This window comes from Leptinotarsa decemlineata, unplaced genomic scaffold (genome assembly GCF_025532065.1).
Source record: "Leptinotarsa decemlineata unplaced genomic scaffold, Ldec_3_MD MMD2_tig00078422_RagTag_RagTag, whole genome shotgun sequence".
NCBI classification, from domain to species: domain Eukaryota; kingdom Metazoa; phylum Arthropoda; class Insecta; order Coleoptera; family Chrysomelidae; genus Leptinotarsa; species Leptinotarsa decemlineata.
The window spans coordinates 18,270,920-18,296,753 of record NW_027412747.1 but is presented as its reverse complement, the minus strand read 5'-3'; the positions used below and the strand labels follow the sequence as shown (position 1 = coordinate 18,296,753).

The following is a 25,834-nucleotide window of genomic DNA, read 5'->3' as shown; positions in this document are numbered from 1 at the left end:
CTTGGCTGTCTCCACGTCATTCTCGGGCTTATAGTAAAACCAATAATGATTGAGAGTAAAGCGCGTTGTCATATCTAAATTTTACGTTACCAGTTTATAGCAGAATCAAAATATAGTAAGCAGTAGAGTTGTAGGTTGTGGCAAATTATAGATAATACACAATACTAGTACGATTAAAAGGTATTATTTATGACAAAAATCAGTAATGAGCTTGTAATGAGTAATACTTATACATTTCCTGATTACTGCTCAGTTATAATTCATTATTTTCTGTATAGTGTTAGATATTTATTACATGTTTATACACACATGTATATATACAACTATTTATATAGGTTGAACGCAAAAGGTTAAATTCGATATTTCTCTTAAAATGAATAAGTAACAATAATCTATAGGTGTCTAGCTTTTCCCACTACTTGCGTGTCTTGATGCCTCCCTGGTCGTTGAATGAACTGTCGTGAAGGCTGGTAAGTTCCCAGATTCCATTTCTGTCTTCCAAGAATCAGTGTCATCCAAAATCTAGCCGTACCAAACAACCCTTATGAAGAACCAAAAACCATGTATCAGATAAGTATCGAACGTTTGCAAAACAAACAAAAAAAACTACTGAACCATAAGATTTATTGAGATGGTCTGGTCTTCCTAAATTTATTAAATTTTAACGTTAACGGAAAAGCCGAAAGTGATTGAATGTTTATACTACCCCCCGTATATAAAAACGAGACATTATGATCTATATAAAGTAAATTAGGAAGCTAATAATGATAGTAGCAGATCGGTCTAGATCGGAGTCCAATCATAACACTCCTGAGGTCCATCCGGTATATTAATGCATTAGAAATAATAATAAATGGGAACGACTATAAAGGCCATTGAAATGAATTAGGTAAAGTAACTTTCTCAATCAATTCCTTAATTTTTTTTTTCATGGCAAAACAGGTAATCCTCTTATTTTCAATATATTTTATGATAAGAACACATCGGATATCCAACTATACAATAAAGTACCACCGTTTTACTAAAGCCTGATTTTGGAAATATTACTTGAAAAGAAACACAATCATGAAATTCATGTGTACAAGCAACCATCTGTCTACCAGAAAGAAGATGTTGCTTTACACTTGGAAATTCTTTGACGAGTTTATAAATTACCTCTTTAAAGTGATTACAATATCTATGTCTAGGCAAACCGAGAATAATTCATCATATACATGACCTACCTTCTTTTCAGAAGAGTTGTTTTTTTTTTCCTCCTTTCTATTTCTGATCGTATACGTAACTTTGTAAATGTTAAGAGGCAGAACCTTGCGCCTTTGTTTTGTTGATCTTCTTATGATTTTATGTAAACGTTAGAATTTCGATAGCCACTAAAATTTAATGAGAAAATTAGTTCGAAGCATTTTTTTTTATTCGAGAGGTAAAATGGCGTGACTGACTTACGTATAGTTAGCTTTATTAATCCTTCCATCCCTTCCAAATTCGCAACGATATATTTGGAACAATACCCAATACACACTTTCCACTTATTATTTATCCAAATGAACCTACTCCCGTCAGGATGTTTGAGAAAACATTTATGTCTATTTGGAAAATGCTAACTATCACGTACAGAATAGGGCACCGATCTCCAAAAAAGTGAGAGGGCCTAGGTTTTCTTCCTTCCTCTCGATTTATAAATCTCATTAAGAAAAAAGAACAATCGACTACTTTAACAACTTGCTGTCACTATTTTGGACCAATAGGGTAGCAAGATAGAAAATAAGTATTTTTGATCGTAGAAAAATCTAGTAGAATAGTTGGATATCTGTATAATACACGAGATACAATAGAAATGGCGGCGAAAACACCGTTGTTTGTAGAGAAAAATCACGGAAACTCTTTGAAAATGTAGGTTGGGCACACTGGCAAACCAGATGTGTCCCTAGCTGTGACGAAAAGTTCGTCATCAATAAATGACAATTCTGTCGATTCCATAATAAATAAACGAACAATATCTACAATATTTACAAGTAAATTTAGACCGTTACAAGATGTTGGATAATAGTAACGTAAGAGTATGTATTTTTATTAGTGTATATCGCTGAGAGGTCATTTTTCTCAGTGAACCAGGTTGTTTATCACTCAAAATCTTCGGTTCGGAGTTGGGACACCGAGCATCAAAGGATCCGACGTTAATGTCGCTTCTCTGTGATAGGTATTCTCGGGTACAGATACTGAGCAAATAGGTTCTGTACGGCAAAATTATACAGTATCATGCACCATTTTGCCTTCAATGGTTGGACTGTAACCTATAACACTACCTGAATGAACATTGATCGAAATAATACTCACATCTCTGTAGTGAACTTCCAGCTTTGCAGTATACACATAGTCGATCAGGATTTGTAGAGAGGTCTGATCGAAGCCGCCGTTCAGTTTGTAAGTGACGACGTTCTCAGGTCGTTTCTGATCTTGATCCGTGGTGAAGAGTTCAAAAAGATAAGGAGACGCACTTGCCAACACAGAACGATGGGCATGGATTTCACCATTGCCGACCTAGTAATGAAAATAACAATGAAAAATTCGTTCCAGACTTGAGGAAAATTCGTATTAAAACAACTCCCAGCAACGTAGTGAATTTGCAAAATAAAAATAATAAAAAAAATTGATTACCATCACCCTAACATCACGTAAGGTTCTGTAAAACAGAAAAAATTAAAACGTCCTTTGCGAAAAGAACGATATAATAATATGGAAAATTTTTACCTAATACCCGGTCTAAAACACTCTTTCTGTAAGAGAAACGCGATTTTAACACTTGCATCGATAAACGCTCGATTTTTATCTATGCAAAATGTTTTTCGTGGTGTTAATACTAAGACTACTTTTTGAGTTACTTAAAAACTACTCACTACTGGCCATTTTAATTTGAAATTTGAAGATTTTGAGAGCTGCCCAGTAGTGTAACTGACTGTATGTAATAACAATTTGACAGTTGCAAATAATTGCACATATTTATCGGTAGGCAGTTCCAAAATTATTAATTTTCGTAAATGAAGTTATATCGCTCAGCCCAACTCATTTCAAGTGTATTTTTGATTCTCAAAGAAAAAGCCGTATTTTTGATCCGTGATTATTTGAAACTGTGAAATATGTTCTTCGTACAGCCAGGAACATACATGAAGAATGACATCGCAAAAGTGGCGGTTTTTTCTCATCATGTTCAGGGACTTCAGCATGTTGGCTTGGTGGATATCGTCAAAGAACTCTAGATGGAACTGCGGTATCTCTTCTTCATTGCCCATCTCAGGCATGTCCCCATTGGTTGTTGAATCTGAATGACCTGAAATAAAAAACATGGTTAAATTCGTATTTCGGAAATAACAGATTTCTATAATGATTTTTAGGGTTCCGCCTTGGGTCCCGTTTTGTTCTCATTATTAGGTTGTTTAGAAAGTTTTGTCCGTTTTAGTGTCATATGTTTTTGTAGTTTCATATCTCGATAAATATTTATTCTATTGTGTCGTGGATAGAGAATTTTGTATCCTATACATTGATGCTGTTCAATTTTTTCCAAATTTTGATTTTTTGCCTCTTTTTAGTTTATCACTATACAGTGCATTTCTTTAATGTCCCCCCCTTTTATTTTTTGGATGGTTCAACTCAAAAGATTGAAATTTGGGATTATGAAATTAATGCATGAATACTTTATTTTGAAGTGAAATTGACAGACGAAACTTCCAAGATGGCGACTGGACGCAATCTGGGAAAAACAAATTAAATGGAAATGGAGGTTTTGTGACACATCATTTTGAAGCTCCTGACGAATACTTCACAACCCTAGAATATGAAGTCAATATCTTCACTTACTACAAAATGGCGGAACATTTAAAAATTTCCTAAAGACAAACACATTAATATCAGTATTTCTAGAAATATTTCTTTTTATCTGTCATATGGCGACTCCAACAACCCGATAAGGTTTGTTAAGTTATTTTTTGTTTATAAAAACAACTAAAAATGTCAGTACGACAATGAACATAATTGTTCAGTTAGAATATTCTCATTTAGTTTTCGGTTTTACTAGTAGAAAGGTACTACGTCAACAATCTCTAAAATGCTCAATTCTCGTCCATCCAGTAGGTCGTGTTTGTCTTTGAAAAAAGCCATGACTGTATGTTTGCGTGAACTACAAAAATGAAATATAATTGAAAATATCTCCTAACTCAGAGCAAAAAACTAAAATTCTCACAGCGTCGTCATGCAACCTAGCGGTTTCATGACCTAAAGGAATCACTGCCCTCACAAGTGAAAATAAATTATAAAAAGGGTTCCTATCTTTCCTATCTTTTCTCTCTCTCTCTTTTATCTTTTTTTTTTCTCTTGCTTTTCTCTAGCCTTCTTCTTGTTTACTGGTACTAGTCAGAAGGTATATTTTAGTTTTAAGTTTAGTTTGTAGTAAGGGTCTGAGTGGAAGACCAGTTTCTCTCTTCCTGGTGTTGAGAGAAAACTGAACTCTCACCTTTTATTTACCTAGTTTTTTTTTTAATTGAAACTTAATATTGGTTGTGAATTTTATTTTTATTATTATTATTATTGGAAGAAAAAATTGAAGCGATTTTTATTTACGGTGCGACGCATAACTTTCACGGGACCGAAAAGATTTTCAATGCAGAAAATATTTGAGGAAACTTGTATCCAAATTCACAACTACCGGTAGTGTACATAACAAGAAGCCCCCAGGTCATCCGTCCATTCCGAAAGAACAGCAAGTGCAAATAATTGGTGAGATGGTAATAAATCTTGAACAGTCTACTTATTCCACCGCGAATGTTCCTGAGGTGTCTCTTTCTACTGTGTGGAGACTTTTGAAGAGGAATAGGTATCATCCATACAAAATTAAAATGGTACACCAATTAACTGAAGATGAATACGATCGAAGAACAGAATTCTGCGAAATCATGATGGAAACCATTGCAAGGCATCCTACCTGTCTCCACAATATTTGTTTTAGCGACGAATGTACATTTTTTTAAACGGCAATGTTCACAGATAAAATTGCCTTTATTGGAGTGACACCAACCCCCACATTTTCCGGGAAACACATACCCAATATCCAGAAAAAATCAACAGTCCTTGTGCGGAAAATGTTTGGATATGTCTGAAGTTCTAAAACCAGTCATATCAGTTGTTAACTTCATCAGATACACTGGGCTGAATCACCGACAATTCCGCGAGTTTATTCAACAGATTGGAGAAAATGATTTACCATATCATACTGCCGTACGCTGGCTTAGTTGCGGAAAAGTCCTTAAGCGCTTTTTTGAATTTCGAGCAGAGATCGACATTTTTTAAATGAGAAACAGCGCCCTTTTGCCGATTTAGAAAATAGTGAATGGATGTGGAAGTTAGCCTTCTATGTCGATTTGACAAATCATATGAACGAACTGAATTTGAGATTGCAAGGAGAAAATCAGCTTCTTCCTGATTCATACACCAATATCAAATCCTTCAGGCAGAAAATAATACTATTTCAATCGCAATTACGTAAAAAATGTTTCACACATTTTGAAACATGTGAAATATTCAGCCACACTACAGAGACTGAATTCCCCGTCAATTTTGCAATCGAAACTTTGAGTGCTTTGAAGATAAATTTTGATACTCGTTTTTCAGATTTTGATTTCATTGCGAATGAAATTTAGCTTTTTCAAAATCCTTTTGATTCTGACATTGAAACTCTGGCTCCGGAAGTCCAAATGGAAATTATTGATTTACGGTGCAGTGATATGCTTAAGAACAAATATCAAAAATCATCTTTGTTGAAATTTAATAAGAGTCTTCCACTGGAACAATTTGATAATTTGAATAATTTGCTCGTGGATTGTTTTCTTTTTTTGGTACTACTTACTTGTGTGAGAAAACGTTTTCCAAGATGAAGTACACAAAGAATGTTTACAGATCTCAATTAACCGATGAGCATCTTAAATCTCTTTTGATAATTGGTACAAGTGAAATTGATCCAAGTATTGTCGGTAGAAAATCACAATTACATAAATTTTATTAGTGTTTTTGTTTTACTGTGATTCATTTCAATTATTTGTTATTTATTAATATGCTTAAACTTAGATACTTCAGTTAAGTTTTCTTTGTCATCATTTCTGTCGTTAAGTTTTGCCTTGCAAACTTATCACAGCAATAGTAACAACAATTAGGTAATCATTGGCTGTCGCGGGCAAGATTGATGACAGTAAATCATTGGCTGTCGCGGGCCGGATTGATGACACTGGCGGGCCGGATTTAGCCCGCGGGCCGTAGTTTGGAGACTCCTGTGCTCTACAGTAACCGATGAGCCACCCAGGCACTTACCAAAGGTGAAAACCCACCAAACAAAGATCACGGATACTGTGTGGTGGTCAGCTTTCTGCAACCGGACCAAACCATCACAGCAGAATCCTTTCGTGATGAAGCCAACTCAGTTGAAACGTGCCTCGAGAAGAGTGTTGAACTTCTGGTGTGTGAGCAGTGATTGTTTTGGATTTACTACAATTTCAACCTTCCTAAAGAGACGTTAAAACGTCTGTCTTTAGGAGAGTGGTCATGTTTTTAATTGTGGAATTGGCCGCGGTGGTAGTGCCCCTTACACACGATCGGAAGAGAGAGAATTTATCTGGTTGAAGCTGGAATGATTCTGCAACCGTGTTAGGAATCACACGTTAAAAGGTAAGACCTCGTTAGTCCTTAGCTCGCACAAGTTTCTCAACTTCTGAGAGTTGTCGTTCGTATGGGGGCGACGGCTGATTAATAGAAAAACAGATTTTATACAGACAGATTTTTTTAATAACTCTCAAAAATATGACATATTTCCTATGAAATTTTACTCTGACTCACTTTTCGGGTTATTTAAAAAAAATGCATTCGAGGAACGAATGCAATAAAAAAAAATTTGAATTGATCGAATTCAATTTATATTCATAGTTTTATTTTTTTTTTCAATTTTATGCATAACTCATAAGGATCATAATCATAGAAAATGTATCCAAAATTTAATATTCAAGCCAAAATAGATTGAATTGAAAAAATATAAATCGCAGGGTAATTCTTATACGACTTCAGGTGTCCTTTCTGAAAAAAATTTGGATATATATTTTCGGGCCAAACAGTATACATGAAAACGATCAAGAATACTAACAAACAATTACTCGAAAATGGTGATGAGTCGGATTACTTATATAGACTTTTTTAGCAGAAATGAATGACTATCTCTATCACCGCCTTCAGTTTGGACCATTTCTCATGAAACAAACTGTATAAAAATGCGAAGTAATGAAAAAAAAATATGAAAAATTACTACAAACCTGTCACACAACTGGGTAATCAAATTTGAATACTCGCACACTTAAAATATCAATTTGAAAGTGGTTAGAGAGAGCTCAGTGGAAAAAAAAATTAGAAATCTGTAGATCCAGTTTCGACTCAAATTATAACATATTTTATTCTCAAGATATCAAAGTGCCTCAACACTTATTATTTTATGTACAGAGTAAGTGCCTGTGCAAAAAAAATATTGAAACAATTCGAGATAACTTCCAACATTGTTTCTATTTTATGAGATTTCGAAAAGTTCATAATTACCGAACCCGTTTATTTCTTTTAAATTCATTTTGCGCGAGAAATGGATATGAAATATTGTGTGATGCGTTGCTGTATTCACAATGAAAAATGGAGTCGTATACAGGGTATACTTTAGTTTCGGCCCATATAAAAATACAAAGTTGATGATTTTCCAAAAGACTAAATAAACATCGCAGAAAAATTCTGCTTACGTTTTTGTAGTCCTTAAAAAGTGGCCATGGCAAAGTGCTATTTGTTGTACTTTTCCTTTGAAAATAAAGCTAGGAGAAATTTTCAAGTTTCAGTTTTTCTCAGATATCTCCAAAACTACTCGGAATATTAAACCTTTCTGAATGGCATATTATTAGGCACATACATGCGCTACTTTTCTCTAATTCAATCGACCCCGTGTCACGTACCGTTTCCGATATCCTCATGCTGTTCATTCTTATCTTGGACACAGGTATAAGTGAAAAATGATGAAAAAATGGTAATCACCAAAAAATCTGTCAATAATAATAAAAATTTGACAAAAACTGATCTAAGATAATGCAGCAATTATTTAAGTTGATGAGATTGAGAATAATTTGCATAGCGAAATTGGCTGAAATAAACAACCGAATCCATGCCATATATTTTACGAAGCTTGTCCTTTTTTCTCTGCCTGAGTGACAATGCGTATAAAAATAAGCAGGATATTTTTAAGCCGCAAACTCGTATTAACACAGATTTTGTTCTATTCTTAAACAAATAGGCAGTCCTATCTAGACAACAATTTTTATGGTTCTAATCAATGACTAAATTTAAAAAAATGGTTTCATTTCTGCATAAATTCAGCGATCAATTTTGACGAATTGTGGAAGACATAACTCTAATTTAAACAACAATGAAGTCGTGAAAACTATCCCCTATAACTTATGGACGATGAAAAAATGTACGTAAGGTACCATTATTAGTGATTTTTCACATGAAAACTATTTTAGACATATGAGCACCTCCTAAAAATATATACTTGTCGAAAGAGTCCGATATTTTACAAATTTTTTGATGAATATTTCAAAGTTACTTACAGCAAGATCTATATCGAGTGGTCCAACGAAAAGTATGCACCTTGCTTTTCTCCTTTTTTTTGTAACTTAACGCAAAAATGCTCGGGCAGGTCAATTTTGCTTTTAAGGGGGACACATTTTACCTGTGCCTTCAACCCCCTAGCGAGGGTGAGTAACTACCCTAAAATTTCAAATGGAAAGTGGGGTCGAGTGATATATCATTTGAAAGGGCACAAAATTCTCTTTCCAATGATACCTAATTTATTGTATTTACTTGAATAGTTATAAAAAAAGCAAGAACATTTACTCGATATTTATGGTGTTAATGAAAATGCGGAAAAAACGGCATTTTCATCACTACTACATTCCTCAATTTCTCTCGTGCGTTTTTTGGTTCAAATAACAACAGCAGATAAGTGTACAAAAAGAATTTAGGCAAACGTTCATTGATTCAGTTCAGTTGATTTTGAAATTATTTCAACTTTACTGTAAAAATGGTTTATTCCATTCCTGAACGAGTTGAAATTGTTAAACTTTATTATCTACATAATAGTTGTGCTAGACTTACTGCTCGCCTCTTTAATAAGAGTCATCCCGGGAAAACTGTGAATGATTCGTACGTTGCCAAGTTAGTCCAAAAGTTTGTCGATACCGGATCTGTCTGTAATGTGAAACACCAGTCACGGAAACCGATCAGAAATGAAGCAGTAGACGTCGCTGTTTTGGGACATGTTGAATTGGATCATAGTCAAAGTATCCGTCAGCTTGCTGCAGCCTTAGGTGTCTCCCGTTCGTCCATAATACGGATATTAAAAGCCTACAAATTTCAGCCGTACAAAATTAAATTAGTACAGGAACTCAATGAAGATGATCCTAATAGAAGGCTGCAATTTTGTGAACAACTGAGCCGGCTACTAATTGATGATCCGCACCTATCATTCAACACGTGCTTTTCCGATGAGAGTACTTTTTTTTAATGGAGCTGTAAATAGACATGATTAGTTACAAGGATGACAGTAACCCACACTTATTCCGAGAGGTCCATACCCAATACCCTCAAAAAATCAATGTCTGGTGTGGCATATTAGGTAGTCATATCGTAGGGCCACTTTTTATTCCTGGGAATTTAACTGGTGAGGTCTACCTGAACATGCTTGAAGATACAATTGATCCTCTCATAACAGAAATAATTGAAAATGACCAAAATCATAATGATGATCGGCTTCATTTCCAGTAAGATGGAGCACCTCCTCACTATGTTGCTCCGGTAAGAGAGTTTTTAGATGACCGGTTTCCTAGACGGTGGACTGGAAGGAGAGGCCCCATCGAATGGCCTGCCAGGTCACCTGATTCATCGCCTTTAGACTTTTTCCTTTAGGGACACTTGAAAAATAAATGTTTTGCTACGCAGCCCGAGTCCATAGATCTTCGCCAACGAATTACAGCAGAAGTATAACACCTGATATGCTACAGAATGTTAGGAATAGATTTGAACAAAATCTGTATTATTGTATGGAAGCAAATGGGTCACATTTTCAGCATTTGCTGAAGTAGGATTCTACTAAGTCAATTACACATTTCAAAGTACTGGGTTGTAGTTGTTTTTCTTCATAATACCTACATGTTTGAGTGAAATACAACAAATTAGGTATCATTGAAAAGAGAATTTTGTGCCCTTTCAAATGATATATCACTCGACCCCACTTTCCATTTAACATTTTAGGGTTGATACTCACCCTCGCTAGGAGGTTGAAGGCACAGGTAGAAAAATACGTCTAAAATGTGTCCCCCTCAAAAGCAAAATTGACCTGTCCGAGCATTTTTGCGTTAAGTTACAAAAAAAGAGAAAAGCAAGGTGCATACTTTTCGTTGGACCACTCTGTATAATGCATTAGAATCTTTCTAACAAATCATTGCAAGATGCCCTTCTATTACAAAAAGAAAAAGCTTTCAATGTGTTAAAAATAATAAAAATGTTCGAAAAATTGAAATGACTCTTGACCTGGTGATTTTTTAGAGGTATAGGATTTAATTTTCAAAACAACACAAACAATTTGAAAAATTTTATGAAATCTTTATTGGAATCGATAGAACGATCAATATAATTTAATGTTTGAAGATGATTTCATGTAAATGTTGTCCGCGGCTCGCTTTAGATGGCCCATGCGCAAGGTCCAATTTTGGCACACCCTCTCTACCATATCGACCGGTATTTCATGTATAAATGCTTCAATATTGGCTTCCAGAGCGTCAGTCGTTACTGGTTTATCCCTGTAGACATGAGCCTTAACATGACCCCATAAGAAATAATCCAAAGACGTTAAATCACACGATCTAGGCGGCCAATTGACGGGCCCCAAACATGATATAAACTGTTCACCGAAGGCATGTCCAATTTTTCCATTTTGGACAACAAAAAGTCGTATATCATCAAACGACAGCGCTCGCCATTCACAGTAACGTTCCGGCCATTGTCGTCTTTGAAGAAGTACGGCCCGATGATGCCACCGACCCATAATCCACACCAAACAGTGACTTTTTTGGGATGCATCGGTAGCTCTTGCAATGCTTAGATCTTCCTCCAACTTTACCAGCGCCCATTCACCAAATGTTAGACGTTGTGGGAGGTCGTGTGGCTTCAATTCTTGCACCAGCTGTATCTTAAAATGTTTTACACCCGAATCCTTTCGCAAAATTTTCCACGTAGTGGAGTAACAGAGGCCTAATTGCTGCGAACGGCGGCGAATCGACATTTCACGGTCATCACGAACACTGGCGGATACCGCCGCAATATTTTCTTCGGTCCTCTCACTCTACGAATGCGTGTTGGTGGTTTAATATCCAATAATGTAAACTGTGGGTCCGAAACTTAGTCACAAGCTTCCGAATAGCTCCCTCAGTTGGTCGACGAAACTGCCCATAAATTGGAAGAAGTACACGATGCATTTTCTTCACCGAGCATGAATTTTGATAATAAAGTTCAATAATTTGCAAGCGTTGTTCATTCGTAAGCCGATTCATGGTTAAATTATACCTAGACCAAACTGAACAAGTTTGACAATGACACAAGACACGATTCACGGATGATCTGTCAAAAACAGTGTTGCCAAAAAGATACCAGCAAAAAAATTCTCATTATTAGGTTGTATCTAAAGTTTTGTTCGTTTACTGTGTCGTAGTATATACTGGTCGATAGAGAATTTTGTACTCTATACATTGATGATTTTCATTTTTTTATTTTACCATCTTTTCAAGCATTGTGATAACTTTCTCACAGGTGAAACCTTGGCCGATTAGGCCAATGCTCTTCGTCGACTTCATCGAATCCCTAGCACACAACTTTCATGTTGACGGAATTAATCGACTCGTGTTACTGGCAAAGGTTATCGATTCAAATGACGGTTATTTCTATTGAATTGAATAAGTATTCACCTAATAGAATACGACCTTAAGGAAAGTATACTCAGCTGAACCCAACTTTTTATTCGAAAAGATAGACACGTGGTTGCTTTGGAAGAAATGATCAGCATCGAGAAATATTTTTTAAATTCTGTCATCCGTCCGTCGTTTCAATTTATTTTTCCAATTTTCTCAAGAACGAGTTGAGATATTGTTTCGAAATTCATGGCAGTTATAAAGTTACACGAGTTCCAGATCCCGACAGTTTTTGTGAAAAATCGGAAAATGAGAAAGTAATTCTTCTGGTAATTTTCCGAATTTTCATCTAAGAAAGATAAGAATGTTTTTATTGATACAGATATTTTTATAGATTGGAGCCGAAACTACTATCCGGTCTACGTTCGGTCTTAGTATTTATATAATTGGTTTCCTGTGACAGTTCAAATATTTTATACGAAATCGAGTTGGAACTACTATCTAGTCTACGTTCTATTCCCCTCCACGGAGTGACTTGTTCGTTAAGGTTTGATTAATGTACATTACCGATTCAAACCGCACTAAACAATTTCCAGTGTGATCGAACTTGCCAAAGAAACATCAGACACAGGAGGTCTTGCCGGGATTGAACCAGTTTGGGGCATTGTCATTAACGCATCAACGAAGCAAATGTTGGTCAAAACAAAACAATCAACAGGTTATGAACGCCACATCATGTGAGAATAATATTCGAGTGAAATGTGTCTGACGAAAATCCGAGAAATGTTTGGCAGTGTTTGACGATAGTCGTGTCACGACGTGTTCTGGTGATGCATTGAATTTATTGGAGCCTCTGGAGACACCCTACATTTTGTTTTATAAGAGAGAGGACATTGTTAGATCAAGATCTTCAGATGATGTGGTGCTACAGGTTTTTCCGGATTTTCCTGCTGCTGAGAAGCAAATGCGCCACTGGAATCAATGAAGTCGCCCCGGAGCGCCAATTAATTTTTATTGTTGTTTTTATTTTATTTTTATCGTTGTTTTAATAAAATTTTATTTTGAAAGTTAATTTGCGTGAAAACTTGAATGTAAGGCAGTAAATTGAATGAAATTTGTCAGAATTTTAGGTGAGCTAATTTGAAAAGGATATTCGAGTTTATATTATATGTGGGGTGTTCGCCAAAAAAGATACATAGTGTACGAAAACAAGTTTTCGAGAAAAATCCGTTCAAAGTTTCGCAGTGTATTACTACTATGTACACGCCTTCAGTGAGGTCTTGATATCATTGGTCTGGGTATCTGTGACATCATTCCTTCAATCTGCGATGTTTATTATCGTTGTAGTGTGGCGGTAGCTTCAGTTACCAAGTCTGCGATTGGGTTACAATGCAGCTGATTAAAGTAACCTTTTCGTTTCTGGGTTTTCTATCTTATCCTTACAAATGTTTTCTCTCAATCTTTCAATTTCGTAATTTTCATGAGAATTTCATCGTAGATTATTCATTTTCATTTTCTATTTTAATAAAAAAACGCGAGACTATAGAAAATATACGTGTTTTACACTCGGCTACCCTCTTCCATAAAATATTAATTAACAAATGTCCATCATATTTGTACAACAAAATAAGATTTCGTAGCGATGTACATATGTTAAATTTGAGGTTCAAAGGGTTACTTTCTCCTACGCCCCATCGAACCACTCTATATCGACAATCCTTCTGTTATAATATTATAGTTCGTATAATAATATTCCACAAAAATATAAAGTCCGTGAACTTTCCTTATTTAAGGGCTGTTACAAAAAATATTTCATCGCTGCTCAATCAGAAGGTCATTGATTTCAAAATATTACACTTCTGAAAAATTTTCAGTGATAACATCTAACATGTTTTATCTCCCTCTTCCCTATCTCTCTTACCTCTTTTTTTTTCTTTGTTTTTTCTCTAGTTAAGTTTTCTTTTCTTCAAGGCTAGAACTAAGATCAACAGTACCCTTTCGGTACACGTTGTTTCTAATCTAATTTGTAGTTTTTTCATCATTTTTTTAGATTGAATAATTATTGTATTCATATGTAATGAGGAACTACAAATAAATATGTATCATTATTATTATTATTTTAAAAAGAATCAGGAGGTTTTCGATAAATAAATCGAAGCGGTTAATGAAATATACGATGCGGTATGGTTTAAATATCACATCAGAAAATTGTGAAACGGAGTATGCTGAGTTTGAAGAGAATTTGAGTGATATACAATGATACAAAACTGGAGTTTTATCTCAACAGCAAACCGTTATTTCTAACACCTCGACAAGTGTTTCAATCACCAGGTGATCATCTTCAAGAGGAAAATTAAACAGAAAGAGTGCAGAATGGTTTATTGCATCTTATGTCACTCTTGTGTGAAGTGATTCTGTCTTTTAGTTTTCTACTCGTTTGTCCGATGTAAATCTTCTCTCAACTGGAACAAGGGATGGAATAAACCACATTGGATGAGTTAATGATGATATCTTTTTTGTCCTATGAGTTGGAAAAACATTTCTTAATAGTATTCAGATTTCTGAAAGCTAATTTTACATGTTCAAATTGACTAATTTTTTTTTAGTATTGTATTGTAGATATATATATATATATATATATATATATATATATATATATATATACCGGGTGTCCCAGAGCTTTTAGGCCAGCAGATATCTCAGTTACCTGCAGAACAAAAATTAAAACAAAAATATGTATCATAGGAGAACACAAGCACTTTCATGCAGCATAGCAAAATCCACCCCCTGGTAAACAACCCCCAAGAAACCACCCTTAACTTTTGTTTTTCAAATGGCACGCCCATGTTTGTTTTGGTTCAACTTACAGTCTTTTTCATTTCTCGGTCAATGATGTATCATGGTAGGTAGAATGACATGCAGAATCATAGAAAATAAAAACACAAATGAAATATTAATGTTCAAGGTCATCTGTATTTTGATATATGATACTACAGAAAATGTTCAAAATGTTGGCCAGCACTTGCCACACATGCTTCAAGTCGCCGAATCAGCGCGCGAGTACAGGAAGCCCTAATCATTTCCGGAGTAACGGAATGACAAGCCTCTAAAATTTTTTTGGTTAAATCGTCAATATTCATTGGTTGTGTTTCGAAGCCAACTCGTTTCAGATATCCCCACAGGAAAAAGTCCAGTGGCGTGAGATCTGGAGAACGTGCAGGCCATCGCACAGGTCCACTATTTCCAATCCAACGGTCTCGAAAAGTATCATTGAGGAATGTAGTAACTACATTATGGTTATGTGCAGGAGCACCATCTTGTTGCCACCACATTTGTTGTCGTTCTTCAAGTGGAATATCTTCCAGGAGGGCAGGTAAACAATTTTCCAAGAAATGTAAATATCGGTGGCCCGTCAAAGTGTCTTGGATAAAATGGGGCCCGATGAGTCGTCCATTATGTAAACCACACCACACGTTCACACCCCACATTGTTTGGAAATTGGTTTCTCTAATCCAGTGAGGGTTGTCCTGTGACCAATAGTGCATGTTATGTCGATTAACAGTACCATTATTATGGAAGCGGGGTTCGTCACTCCACAAGATTTGATTGAGGATGTTTGTGAGCAATGAATGCCGTTCGTCTTTCGAAATCGGTAGGTCTGAGTCCTTGGTGTAAATGAATTTTGAAGGGATGATACTTGTACTGTTTGAAAATTCTTTGCACAGATGACTTACTGATCCCAATCTCTACCGCCAATGCACGAACCGAAATATGAGGATGTGCTTCGGCGTAGGCCAACACATTTATGCAATTTTCCTCAGTTCGCACGGGAGTAGGATGTACTTGATCTGTTTTTCCTGGAAATGATCCCGTTCGCATGGTATTTTCTACATACGAAAACGTATTACGACCTGGTTGTCGACGATCAGGAAAGCGCTGCCCATACAGCCTCTCCGCAGCACGTTTATTCTTTCGGCATTCACCAAAAATTAAAAGCATATCAACGTATTCGTTGGGAGTGAAGGTAAAAGGCATTTTGATATACAACAACAATATCACGACTGATGGCAATGTGTCATCCAGATATCAGAGGAATGAAAGGAAGCACAAAAGGTTCTAACATTTTATCGCCTCTTTTTCTTCGTAGCGTCCACTTTTTCTGGTGTCTACAATGCAGAACAATTCGATCAGTCCAGTTAATAGTACCCACTAACGTATTCAATTTTCTCGAACAATTATGATATATCGTTGGTTGAGAAATAACAAGAGCTGTCAGTTGAACGACAAACAACATGGGGTTGCCATTTGAAAAACAAAAGTTAGGAGTGGTTTCGCAGGGGTTGCTCGCGAGGGGGTGGATTTTGCTCTGCTACATGAAAGTGCTGGTGGTCTTCTATGATATACATATTTTTTTTCAATTTTTTTCTGCAGGTGACTGATATATCTGCTGGCCTAAAAGCTCTGGGACACCCGGTATATATATATATATATATATATATATATATATATATATATATATATATATATATATATATATATATATATATATATATATATATATAAACAGTGCGATCGTTGAAATGGTTTCCTGTAGCTGCAAAACGAAACAAAAATATCATAAAAATTAAAAGTGTTTTGTGTGTTTGTGTGGCTATTTTCTGCTATAGGAAAGAGTGAATCAAAAAATCTGCACCAAGTTTTGTGTAAAAAATTAAATTAAGTGCTCAAAATGTTGACAGTGGCATACGGTGATTGTACTCTGATAAAAAAAAGTGTACAAGCGATACAAGCGACGGTCGCCTCGGACGTCCTAGCACATCAACAACTGATGAAAATATTGAGAAAGTGAAGAAAATTGTTGTGTAGAATCGTCAAGTCACTATTAGATAAGTTGCTGAGGATGTCGGCATATAGGTTGGCTCATGTGTAATTTTTTCGAAAATTTTTGGCATGAAGCGTGTGACAAGCGAAGTTAGTTCAAAAATCGCTGAATTTTGACAAAAAAGTCGTCGCCTGAACATCGCTCAGGAATTGTTGAATGACGTCAACGGCGATCCAGATTTGCTCACCCCTGAAAACTTTCAGTTACGGTTCTGGGGGACTTTTATTATTTTTATCAGTTTCAGAAAAATTCAGATATTTAGTTGGTTAAATAAAGCCCTGCGTATCTATTTAAATAGGTCGAAAAATATCCTTTGCAATTTTTTATATTTCATGAATGATTTCATAGCCGGACTGGTTTCGTGATTAGAAAGTGTTTGGGAAAATGTTTGGCAGACGGCCATTGGCAAAGTGAGAATAACTAAATTTTCCTGAATAAAAACGCCAAAATATATCATTTGAAAACATGTGACTGTGAAAAATACGTGCGAACATTAACTAGGTTTTTGTGAACCTTTGTTTTGTTGTGTGGCTCGTTTTAGACATTATTCCGTTACATTTCTAATAGATGATTCATAGAAAATCACTTCAGAGAAAAGAAAACTGTAGGAACCTCATGTTCATAACACACTCATAGTGTGCATGTATTGAAGTACTAAACAATATAAAAACGGTTAGTATTCCGGGAAATTCAGTAGTGTGATATCAGGAAGAGCTGTTTAAATGCAAATACACAGTAATTAGTTAAATTACAAAGAGAATATTTTAGGATAGATTGGTTTTTTGGAGAAAAAGCTTTTCGACTCTCCATTGAACAAAAAATGTAGAGAGTTCCAAGGAAGGGAAGAAAGAAAACAACTACAACTTCATATTAAGGCGGCTTCCCACCAATCAGACAAAACCACGGCAAACAGCCACTATGCCGATTTCGAGAAAACAAAAACTTGAGTTGTCAAAATGAGAAACATTTTGAAGACTTTGTGTTGCGGGCGACTATTTTTGTCAACAACGAAATGTTCCGTCGGCAGACTGAAAGATCAAAAGGTTTTGGAGTATTGTCTGTGTTTTTGTAAATGGAGTTCGCTATGTGGAACGGTAGTCGACAACAACAAGCAACTATTCAGTTCACTATTTTGTTTCAGTTCGTTACTTCATGTGACATAAAATTACTTTATATAAACTGATAATCTGTGGTGGGTATAAATTTCGATTCCCACAGTTCTCCACTCATTACTATGTCACAATTTATCAAATCTGCCATAATTGTATCCCTTTTCATAATCTATTCGTCATGATCAAAATATTCGAATATGAAAAAACCGCAGGTCATTATAAAAACATCGTCTAAAGAAGGCATGATGTTCGTGTAGTGGAAACGACAGAAAACATCTCATAACAAAACACGCGACTTAAGACAATTTTTTTCATAAACTACATGTTACGATTTAATCTCCACAAACTTTATTTGAAAAATATATCACGACATGTTTCGCTAACACAGTATCTTCTTCAACAGTGATTTGAATACTACAAGTTGCTTCTTACGCTAATATTTATATACCATAGGTAACTACAATCAAGACTACCTCCATCAAATTACTTAACTTTTATATACCTGAGAGATGCCTCTTCAATTATGATCACCTGAAGCATATTATCTTCCTTCTACATCAATAATAATACTGACTTGTTTTTTTTTAAGAAAACAAGTTCAATAATAGTGATCAATTCCAATCCAGTTGGTCATTCATTACACTGTTGGAATTTTCAAGTTTATATATTTCCGTTGCTTCCAAATGATTCAGTTTCAAACTCTCTTTCTCTCGAACCCTTTAAAGATATGATTTTCTTCTAAAAGATGATTTGAATATGGTTAACTTGTTTTTTTTTTATTTACTACATAGCTCATGAGATGTTCCTGGATACGCTTCCTAAATGTTCTGCCAGTTTGACCAATATACACCTTAGGACACGCTCCACACTTCAATTTATATACTCCTGATTTCACGAACTTGGATGTTTTCTCTTTATTATTTTTAAGTAACTTTCCCAACGTATTACTTGTTCTATATGCAATTTCAATATCTCGTTTCCTCAAAAATTAAGCCACTTTTTCTGTTGTTTGTCCAGCTCTATAATTTTGATTTTGATTATCTAACTTATCAATAGGAAAAACGTCGCGAATCGCTTTTGTGTAGCTTTAAACCCATTGTTTACTGCAATTTGCTTGATGATATTGAGTTCTTTATTGAAATTATCTATTGAAAGAGAGAATAATCTGTGAATCATGCTATTGTAAGCTTCTACTTTGTGTTGATATGGATGGATAGAATCATAATGTATAGTAATATCCGTATAGGACGGTTTGTGATGAATTGGAAAATCATGTTTGTTGTTCATTCTACTAATTGTTAAGTCCAAGAAATTGATGAGTTTGAGTCGTCTGCTTCTACTTCAATAGTGAATTCAATGTTTTCATGAATTTTTTTAATATCCATATGAAAATCATCTAATTGTCTCTTATTATTTGTAAAACATACCAAAATGTTATCCACATATCTATGCATATACAAGAAATTCTCAACCAAAGAATATTTAAAAATCGACTACTCTAGGTTATCCATGAAAATTTCCGCAAATAAGGGGCTTAACGGATTTCCCATAATTAAACCTTTTGAAGATGAATAAATATTGTTTGTTAAATTGCAAATAATTTTTTTCTGTGACGGGAAAAAAGTCTGACATTTTATCTCTGATGCAAAATGTCACTTTTTATGAAATTACTTTTTTCCCATACTCTTTAATCTTTCCAATATTGATTTCAATTTAAGAGCCACCGGCAGCTGTTTCAGCCTATTGGGCATCGTCAGTACCGGGCAGGCGGTCCTCATTAAAGACAAAATGAAAAAAAACAAGAAAGTACTTGATAAAAATAGCTGCGTAAACGCAAGCGAAACATAAGTGGAACCACCTGTTGGTGTGATACCCAAGTCAATTCGCCAAGTTTTTATGTCCGTGTTGCTGGAAAATAATTCCATAAAAATCAAAAAATAAATAGAAAAGTACTCTTTGATCATTCCCATATTGATTTCAATTTAATTTAACAAAAAAACTTTGCAAGTTGACTTGGCTGTCACACCAATAGGTGGTTCTACTTATGTTTCGCTTGTGTTTACGCAGCTATTTTTATCAAGTACTTTCTTGGTTTTTTTCATTTTATCTTCAATCGAGGACCGCCTGCCCGGTACTGACGATGCCCAATAGGCTGAAACAGCTGTCTACCGGTGGCTCTTAAATTGAAATCAATATGGGAATGATCAAAGAGTACTTTTCTATTTATTTTTTGATTTTTATGGAATCATTTTCCAGCAGCTTGACTGCATTAACCTTTCTAGATTTCATATCATTTCTAGAAACATGTGGATTCGTTTTCCGATGGCATTTCAGGTTAGTTTCATTTCAAGGTTTTTTTTAATTAATATAATTGTTAGTTTCAGCTATTCTTTTGAATTTTATTGATTCTTTCAGGAATTTCATTTCATATCATATTAGACAATGGAAGTCCGAACAGATGAAATTCACCGTGAAACATTGTCAACCACTTTCAAACAAATATTAATTAAAGTTTTGTGGGTGATTCAAAACGGCTCGATCTCCAAAAACGCATAAATAATGAAACAATAGACGTCTTGAACCTATCTTATACGCTTATCAGTCGTCGATAATTTCAATTGATTATAACATGATCGAAACAATCACTGATTCATATCCGACCTAGATAAATACGGCTTCTGAGTGAAGTATGTTTTATGGATTGTGACGATTTCAAGATCATAATTTCGTCGGATTGGCGTTATCTACCTATATTTATATACGACAGATTTAAATCACGACGAGATAAAACCATGGCATGCCCACAATTAGGATTGGCTACAATAGACAGCGAATAAACCTCTAGGCCAATAAATGACCAGAAAATAATTCGAATATATTTAGATTAGAAACTTAAGACTTGATGATGAAATTATTTAGTGTAATTCGCCAACAAAAGTGCCGAGATATTATTTCATATAACATTCAAGTTTATTTCGAGAAGTGGAAAATGCTTGAGACCAGCAATTACAGAACATCCAAGCGAAAACTAGCCTCGCCAAATAATTTTTGAAGAAGAAACAACAGTTAATATTTTCGCCAAAAGATTTTCTTTGTCCGGCTTTTGGATAATTTTCATATATTATTTTGTATCTCTTATACATCTCGTTGTACGAATTTTATTCAGCTTTTCACGAATTCACGAACAGTTCAGAAAATAATGAAGCAATGAAAACAAAACAAACATGTATGTGATAACCATAATAGAAATAGAATATGGCTACGGTTTCCTTGTCTTCTAATGTTGGTTATATTTATAATAAACACTTCAAATATGCTCAAAATACTCTCAAGGTGCAATATGTGTTTCCTAACTACAGTATGAAACTTCAGAGGCTAATTCGTTAGGCAACATGTGGTGCAAGAACGGGGCTCCAGCTCATTTAGTGGCATTGCTCGTCAGCATCTCGACATTATCTACCCTAATCGCTGGATTTTACGTGCAGGACATCAAAATTGGCCAGCTCGCAGTCCTGATATGAATCATCTATATTTATATTTATGAAGGCATCTGAAGGCTCTTGTTTATAAAACTTCTGTACTAGATGTGAATGACTTAAGGAATCGAATAATTGACAATTGCAGCGTCATAAGGAATACTCCAGATATTTTTGAACGTGTCAGACAATCAATGACAAATCGATTGCAGTCGTGTATTTCATTAGAAGGTGGACATTTTGCTCATTTACTTCAAGGTCGAAATTGTTCATTATTTACTTTTGGTTTTTATTTTATGTTGTCCATGGATAGTTTTTAGAAGTGATTTTTTTTCTCGTAAACTAAGCTTGATGTAAGAAAACACACGCGACGAAAAAGTTGTATTTTTAGTTGATAAAACTAGTTAGGAAACACCCTGTATTCTCGTTCGGCTAAGCTGAAATAATTTTTTGCTAGCCCGTGATGCACAATTAATACCCCAATATCAGTAATCACAAAAATCTGTTTATTTATCACCCAATAATTAATATAATAACAACAATGTAATAGTAATTCTCCGTCGTCAATCACCATTCAATTGCCTGTCCATAACCTCGTCCCTCACCGCGCTACCTCAATCATCGCCGAATTACTCATCGGTGCGTCTCTACAAATTTGAAATCATTTTATGATAAAAAACTAAAACATAATATAATAAAATTAACTTTCTGAAACTTGACTGAGAAAAAATTCTTTGCTGACAAATATACGTATATTAGGATTTCCCAAATAAAAACATGTAGAAATAGAACAAATAAATATTTCACTTACTGCAAATAAAATGAATTTCTCACAGAGACTATTTGTAGCAAACTATTTCAGTCCATTTGAAGACGATAATATTATTCAAATATTTGAAGATAATTTTTTTAAATATCAACACAGACATTTTATTTCCGTTTGAAAAAGACTCAAAGTTTTATAGTTTTTCTATATGAACTAAAATACTTATGCACCAATGGATTGGCCCAAATTGTTGAAAAATTAAACGTGAAAATGGCGGCTTTCAAAAGTTCAAAAGGTGTTGGACAACTTGAAATACATAGTGACGAAAAAGTCTGTGATTTTCGAATCAAGCACACTGAACCAAATAGGTACGTAATAAAAATGAAAAAAACATTGTATTCATGACTGCTGAACATTGATTTTCATCCGATGAAAGGTTTCATTAATATAATGTTACATTTTGTATTACTTCATGTCTCAGTTCATTGAATAATAATCAATCATTATACTAACAAACAAGAATCTTTGGCTCAACGAACATGATTACATTGACTCATTGATCTTGTTCATGGAAGCACTGAACATTTTTCACAAATCTGCTAGTCTATTTCATTGCATCAATGGAACAGTACATCGTTTTAACGAACATGAGTTCGTTGATTCATTATGATTTGATGAAAAATCCATGGACTGGATTCGTCGTAGTGATGAATATATTGATTGAATGAATGAACATTTCGTATGTAATATCAGTGTACTTTGTTCATAAAACTGATGAATGTGTTTATGAAGTAATTAACGTGTTCACTGAATAGATGAACTTTGAACTATGTCTTAACGTTATACCTAGTATATTGTACTGATGAAAGTATTCATTAAATCAATAATTGTGTTCAGTGGATCTATATACTTCCGCATATTATTTTCTTAATTAGTTCCACTGGAACCTTTATTTCATACCACTATGTAATATAGACATTTCTGACTTGTTAGAAGGATTGCTTAAGCTTTCTGCGAAAAATTGGAAAGTGACATAAGATCTGTCTCTTCCGACCCTGATCAATTTAATTGTTGCTGTCAGTATTGAAGCGCCGTCACCGACGATTGTTCGTTGTCCACTCAATTTTAATATTTTCAGTTGAAAATAAAATAATATACATTTTTTTTTTTAAATATTTAAATGATTTTTTTCTATAATGGGCTTGAGGGTTGGTTGTCTTCGGCGCTTCGCCCTCATCAATCATCATTTTTCTTGCTGACAATGAAACAGTTTCCTCCTCAATACGTAATAAATAAACCATTATACTAAGGTGAGGTAATGTGATATTCAAAGTGAAACTGTAAAAATCAAAGAAGTACGAATTTATTGATAATTCATTATTGTTGGTAACAATACTATGATTTTTATAATTATTGATGTTCATACAAAATACCTAAGCCTGATCAATCCTTATCAGTTTCCTGATTTTCCTTCAGATATTCTAATAATATATGAACTTTTGGAAAAGAATGACGGTCCTTTGTTGAAAAAAAAGAGTTCTATAAAATTCCAAAACATTTCTGATTCTAAAGGAAAATCAAGATCAAATAAATAAATGATTTTATAACATATATCTACAGCCCGGAGTATATGTGAAAATTGGTATCTGATATCATCAGAATAAACAGATATGTCTGTTGGGTACTTTATGTCATCTCCAGTACATAAGATACACAGTTGAATCGATTTCTTCTTCGATTTCAAAAACCGTATGTGCTCTTCTACTTGTTGGTAATTTCCAATATACAAAAAATATTCTTGGGAATCCTTGATGGTGAATTTAGTCACACTGGATTTTCCAGAATTATCCTTGGTGACTATTTCATTGGTAGGGAAGAAATATCCATGGAGAGCCCAAAATACTACAGCATAGCGACCATCTAAAATCAATTAACAAAATATAGAGTTAGTATGGTGCTTGATGAATGGATCCATAAGCCATGCCGTGTGACACAGACCCATGCAGGGTCAGTCAACCTCATTTCCTCACAGAATCTCGTATTCTTTCAACTATTTTTCTGGAATTTGGAAGACTGAGAATGCTTATTAAGACGGACGACTCTAAGAGCCTTGAAGATAATAGCACTATATGCTGTCGAAAGTTTTCTGTGAACAAATGTTTTCAATATTTCATTATTAACACGTGGTTACAAAAATGATTTGAAACTCAAATAACTTATTATTATATGCGAGCGCTTTCAATAGCAGACCCTGCTATCATCTTCATGGCTCTATTATAACATATATGCATTCAACATGTCAACATTCAATAAATAATCATCAGAACTCGATAATAAGCTATTGAATTCATTATTTATGAAAGTATGTTTCTCCAAGTAACATTCAGCGAAGCATTTAAAAGTTTTCAGCAAAGGTTTCAAAAAAAGTTTTTCGATAGACTCCTGGATATTAAAAACATCTTTTCGTAAAAAATTGTTATTATTGTGCAAAGAAAGAATAAATTCTGCAGCACTTTGATTCAAATCTTCTTCACATTTATGCAAAATAAATATCCCAGTCTCGGTAGATATATCGTTCTCATGAACTTGCTCAGCTTGATGATCGTTAAAAATGTCTTGGGTTGGCAAAATTTCCTCCGATGGTAATAAGCTTGCAAAATCAATAATAGAAGTTGCATTCATTACAACTTCGCTCATTTCGAGATCTACATTCAAAATGTGTTTTCTATTCATGTGTTTTTTGAAACTACTAATATTTTGAAAAACTTGACTACAATAATTCTCACAACATCTCTAATGACGGAATTTGTCTCCAAATAGTGTATTCGTTTGAAATGTTTAATTAATAACGAAAAGGCACCGATATTTTGACTGCAGATAAACACTTCATGGTCTTACATAAATGAAAATGAAAATAAGTAATGATGAATAAAACAAAATGAGCATATCTAATACGTACCTTCAATAAACTGTAGATTCGAATACCTAGGTACTTATTCAACTTGTGTGCCGATCTCGTTTCTCTTGAAGGAAGCTATTTGAATATTTCTGATAACTGCACACTGTATCAATAGGTACCTACAAAATCACGAACTGCAATAGCACCTTCGCGTCTTGTTTTAGTTATTGAGATCTTTATGATGTCAATAATGTCGTTTTAGCCAATGAGATTATGGAATTTCAACGTAGGAATTTGCGCTGTAACGAACTTTGTGCATCGATGCTAGGGATGATCATTGTTTTATGACTGAATTGCTGAATATACATTAAACAAACGTAAGGGTTCATGATTTCGGGCATGGTTTGATGTAATTTCGTACGTATTTAATAATAATAATAACGAAGACCTTTCGTTGAAACAAAGTATATATATGGTTATCTATCGTATGTATCAGTTCATTGATTTATTGACCTGGGTTAACGATTCATAAATTCTTTCGTTCAATCGAAAAAACCATACATGGATTTAGTGTACTTATTTATTGATTGAATACTAATGAACATTGAAATAATGTGCAGTATTCCTCAACTGCATTTTTGTGAGCTGAAGTGAATATTCCTTGAAACAATGGAACAAT

The 25,834-nt window shown here is 34.5% G+C and overlaps 1 protein-coding gene across 2 annotated transcripts in view; it reads right to left on the bottom strand.

Annotated features, from left to right (window-relative positions):
- LOC111510585 (influenza virus NS1A-binding protein homolog) overlaps window positions 1–25,834 on the bottom strand; it is an 89,418-nt gene that overhangs the window by 30,660 nt on the left and 32,924 nt on the right. The window contains exons 3-4 of one of the 2 annotated variants that reach the window (XM_074186140.1): window positions 3,162–3,325; window positions 2,335–2,538 (exon numbers count right to left, since the gene is read on the bottom strand). In XM_074186140.1, the coding sequence (XP_074042241.1) occupies window positions 2,335–2,538; window positions 3,162–3,325 (368 nt within the window). Of the gene's footprint in view, window positions 1–2,334; window positions 2,539–2,894; window positions 3,140–3,161; window positions 3,326–25,834 lie in introns of those variants that run through there. The other variant, XM_074186141.1, reaches the window with a different exon arrangement.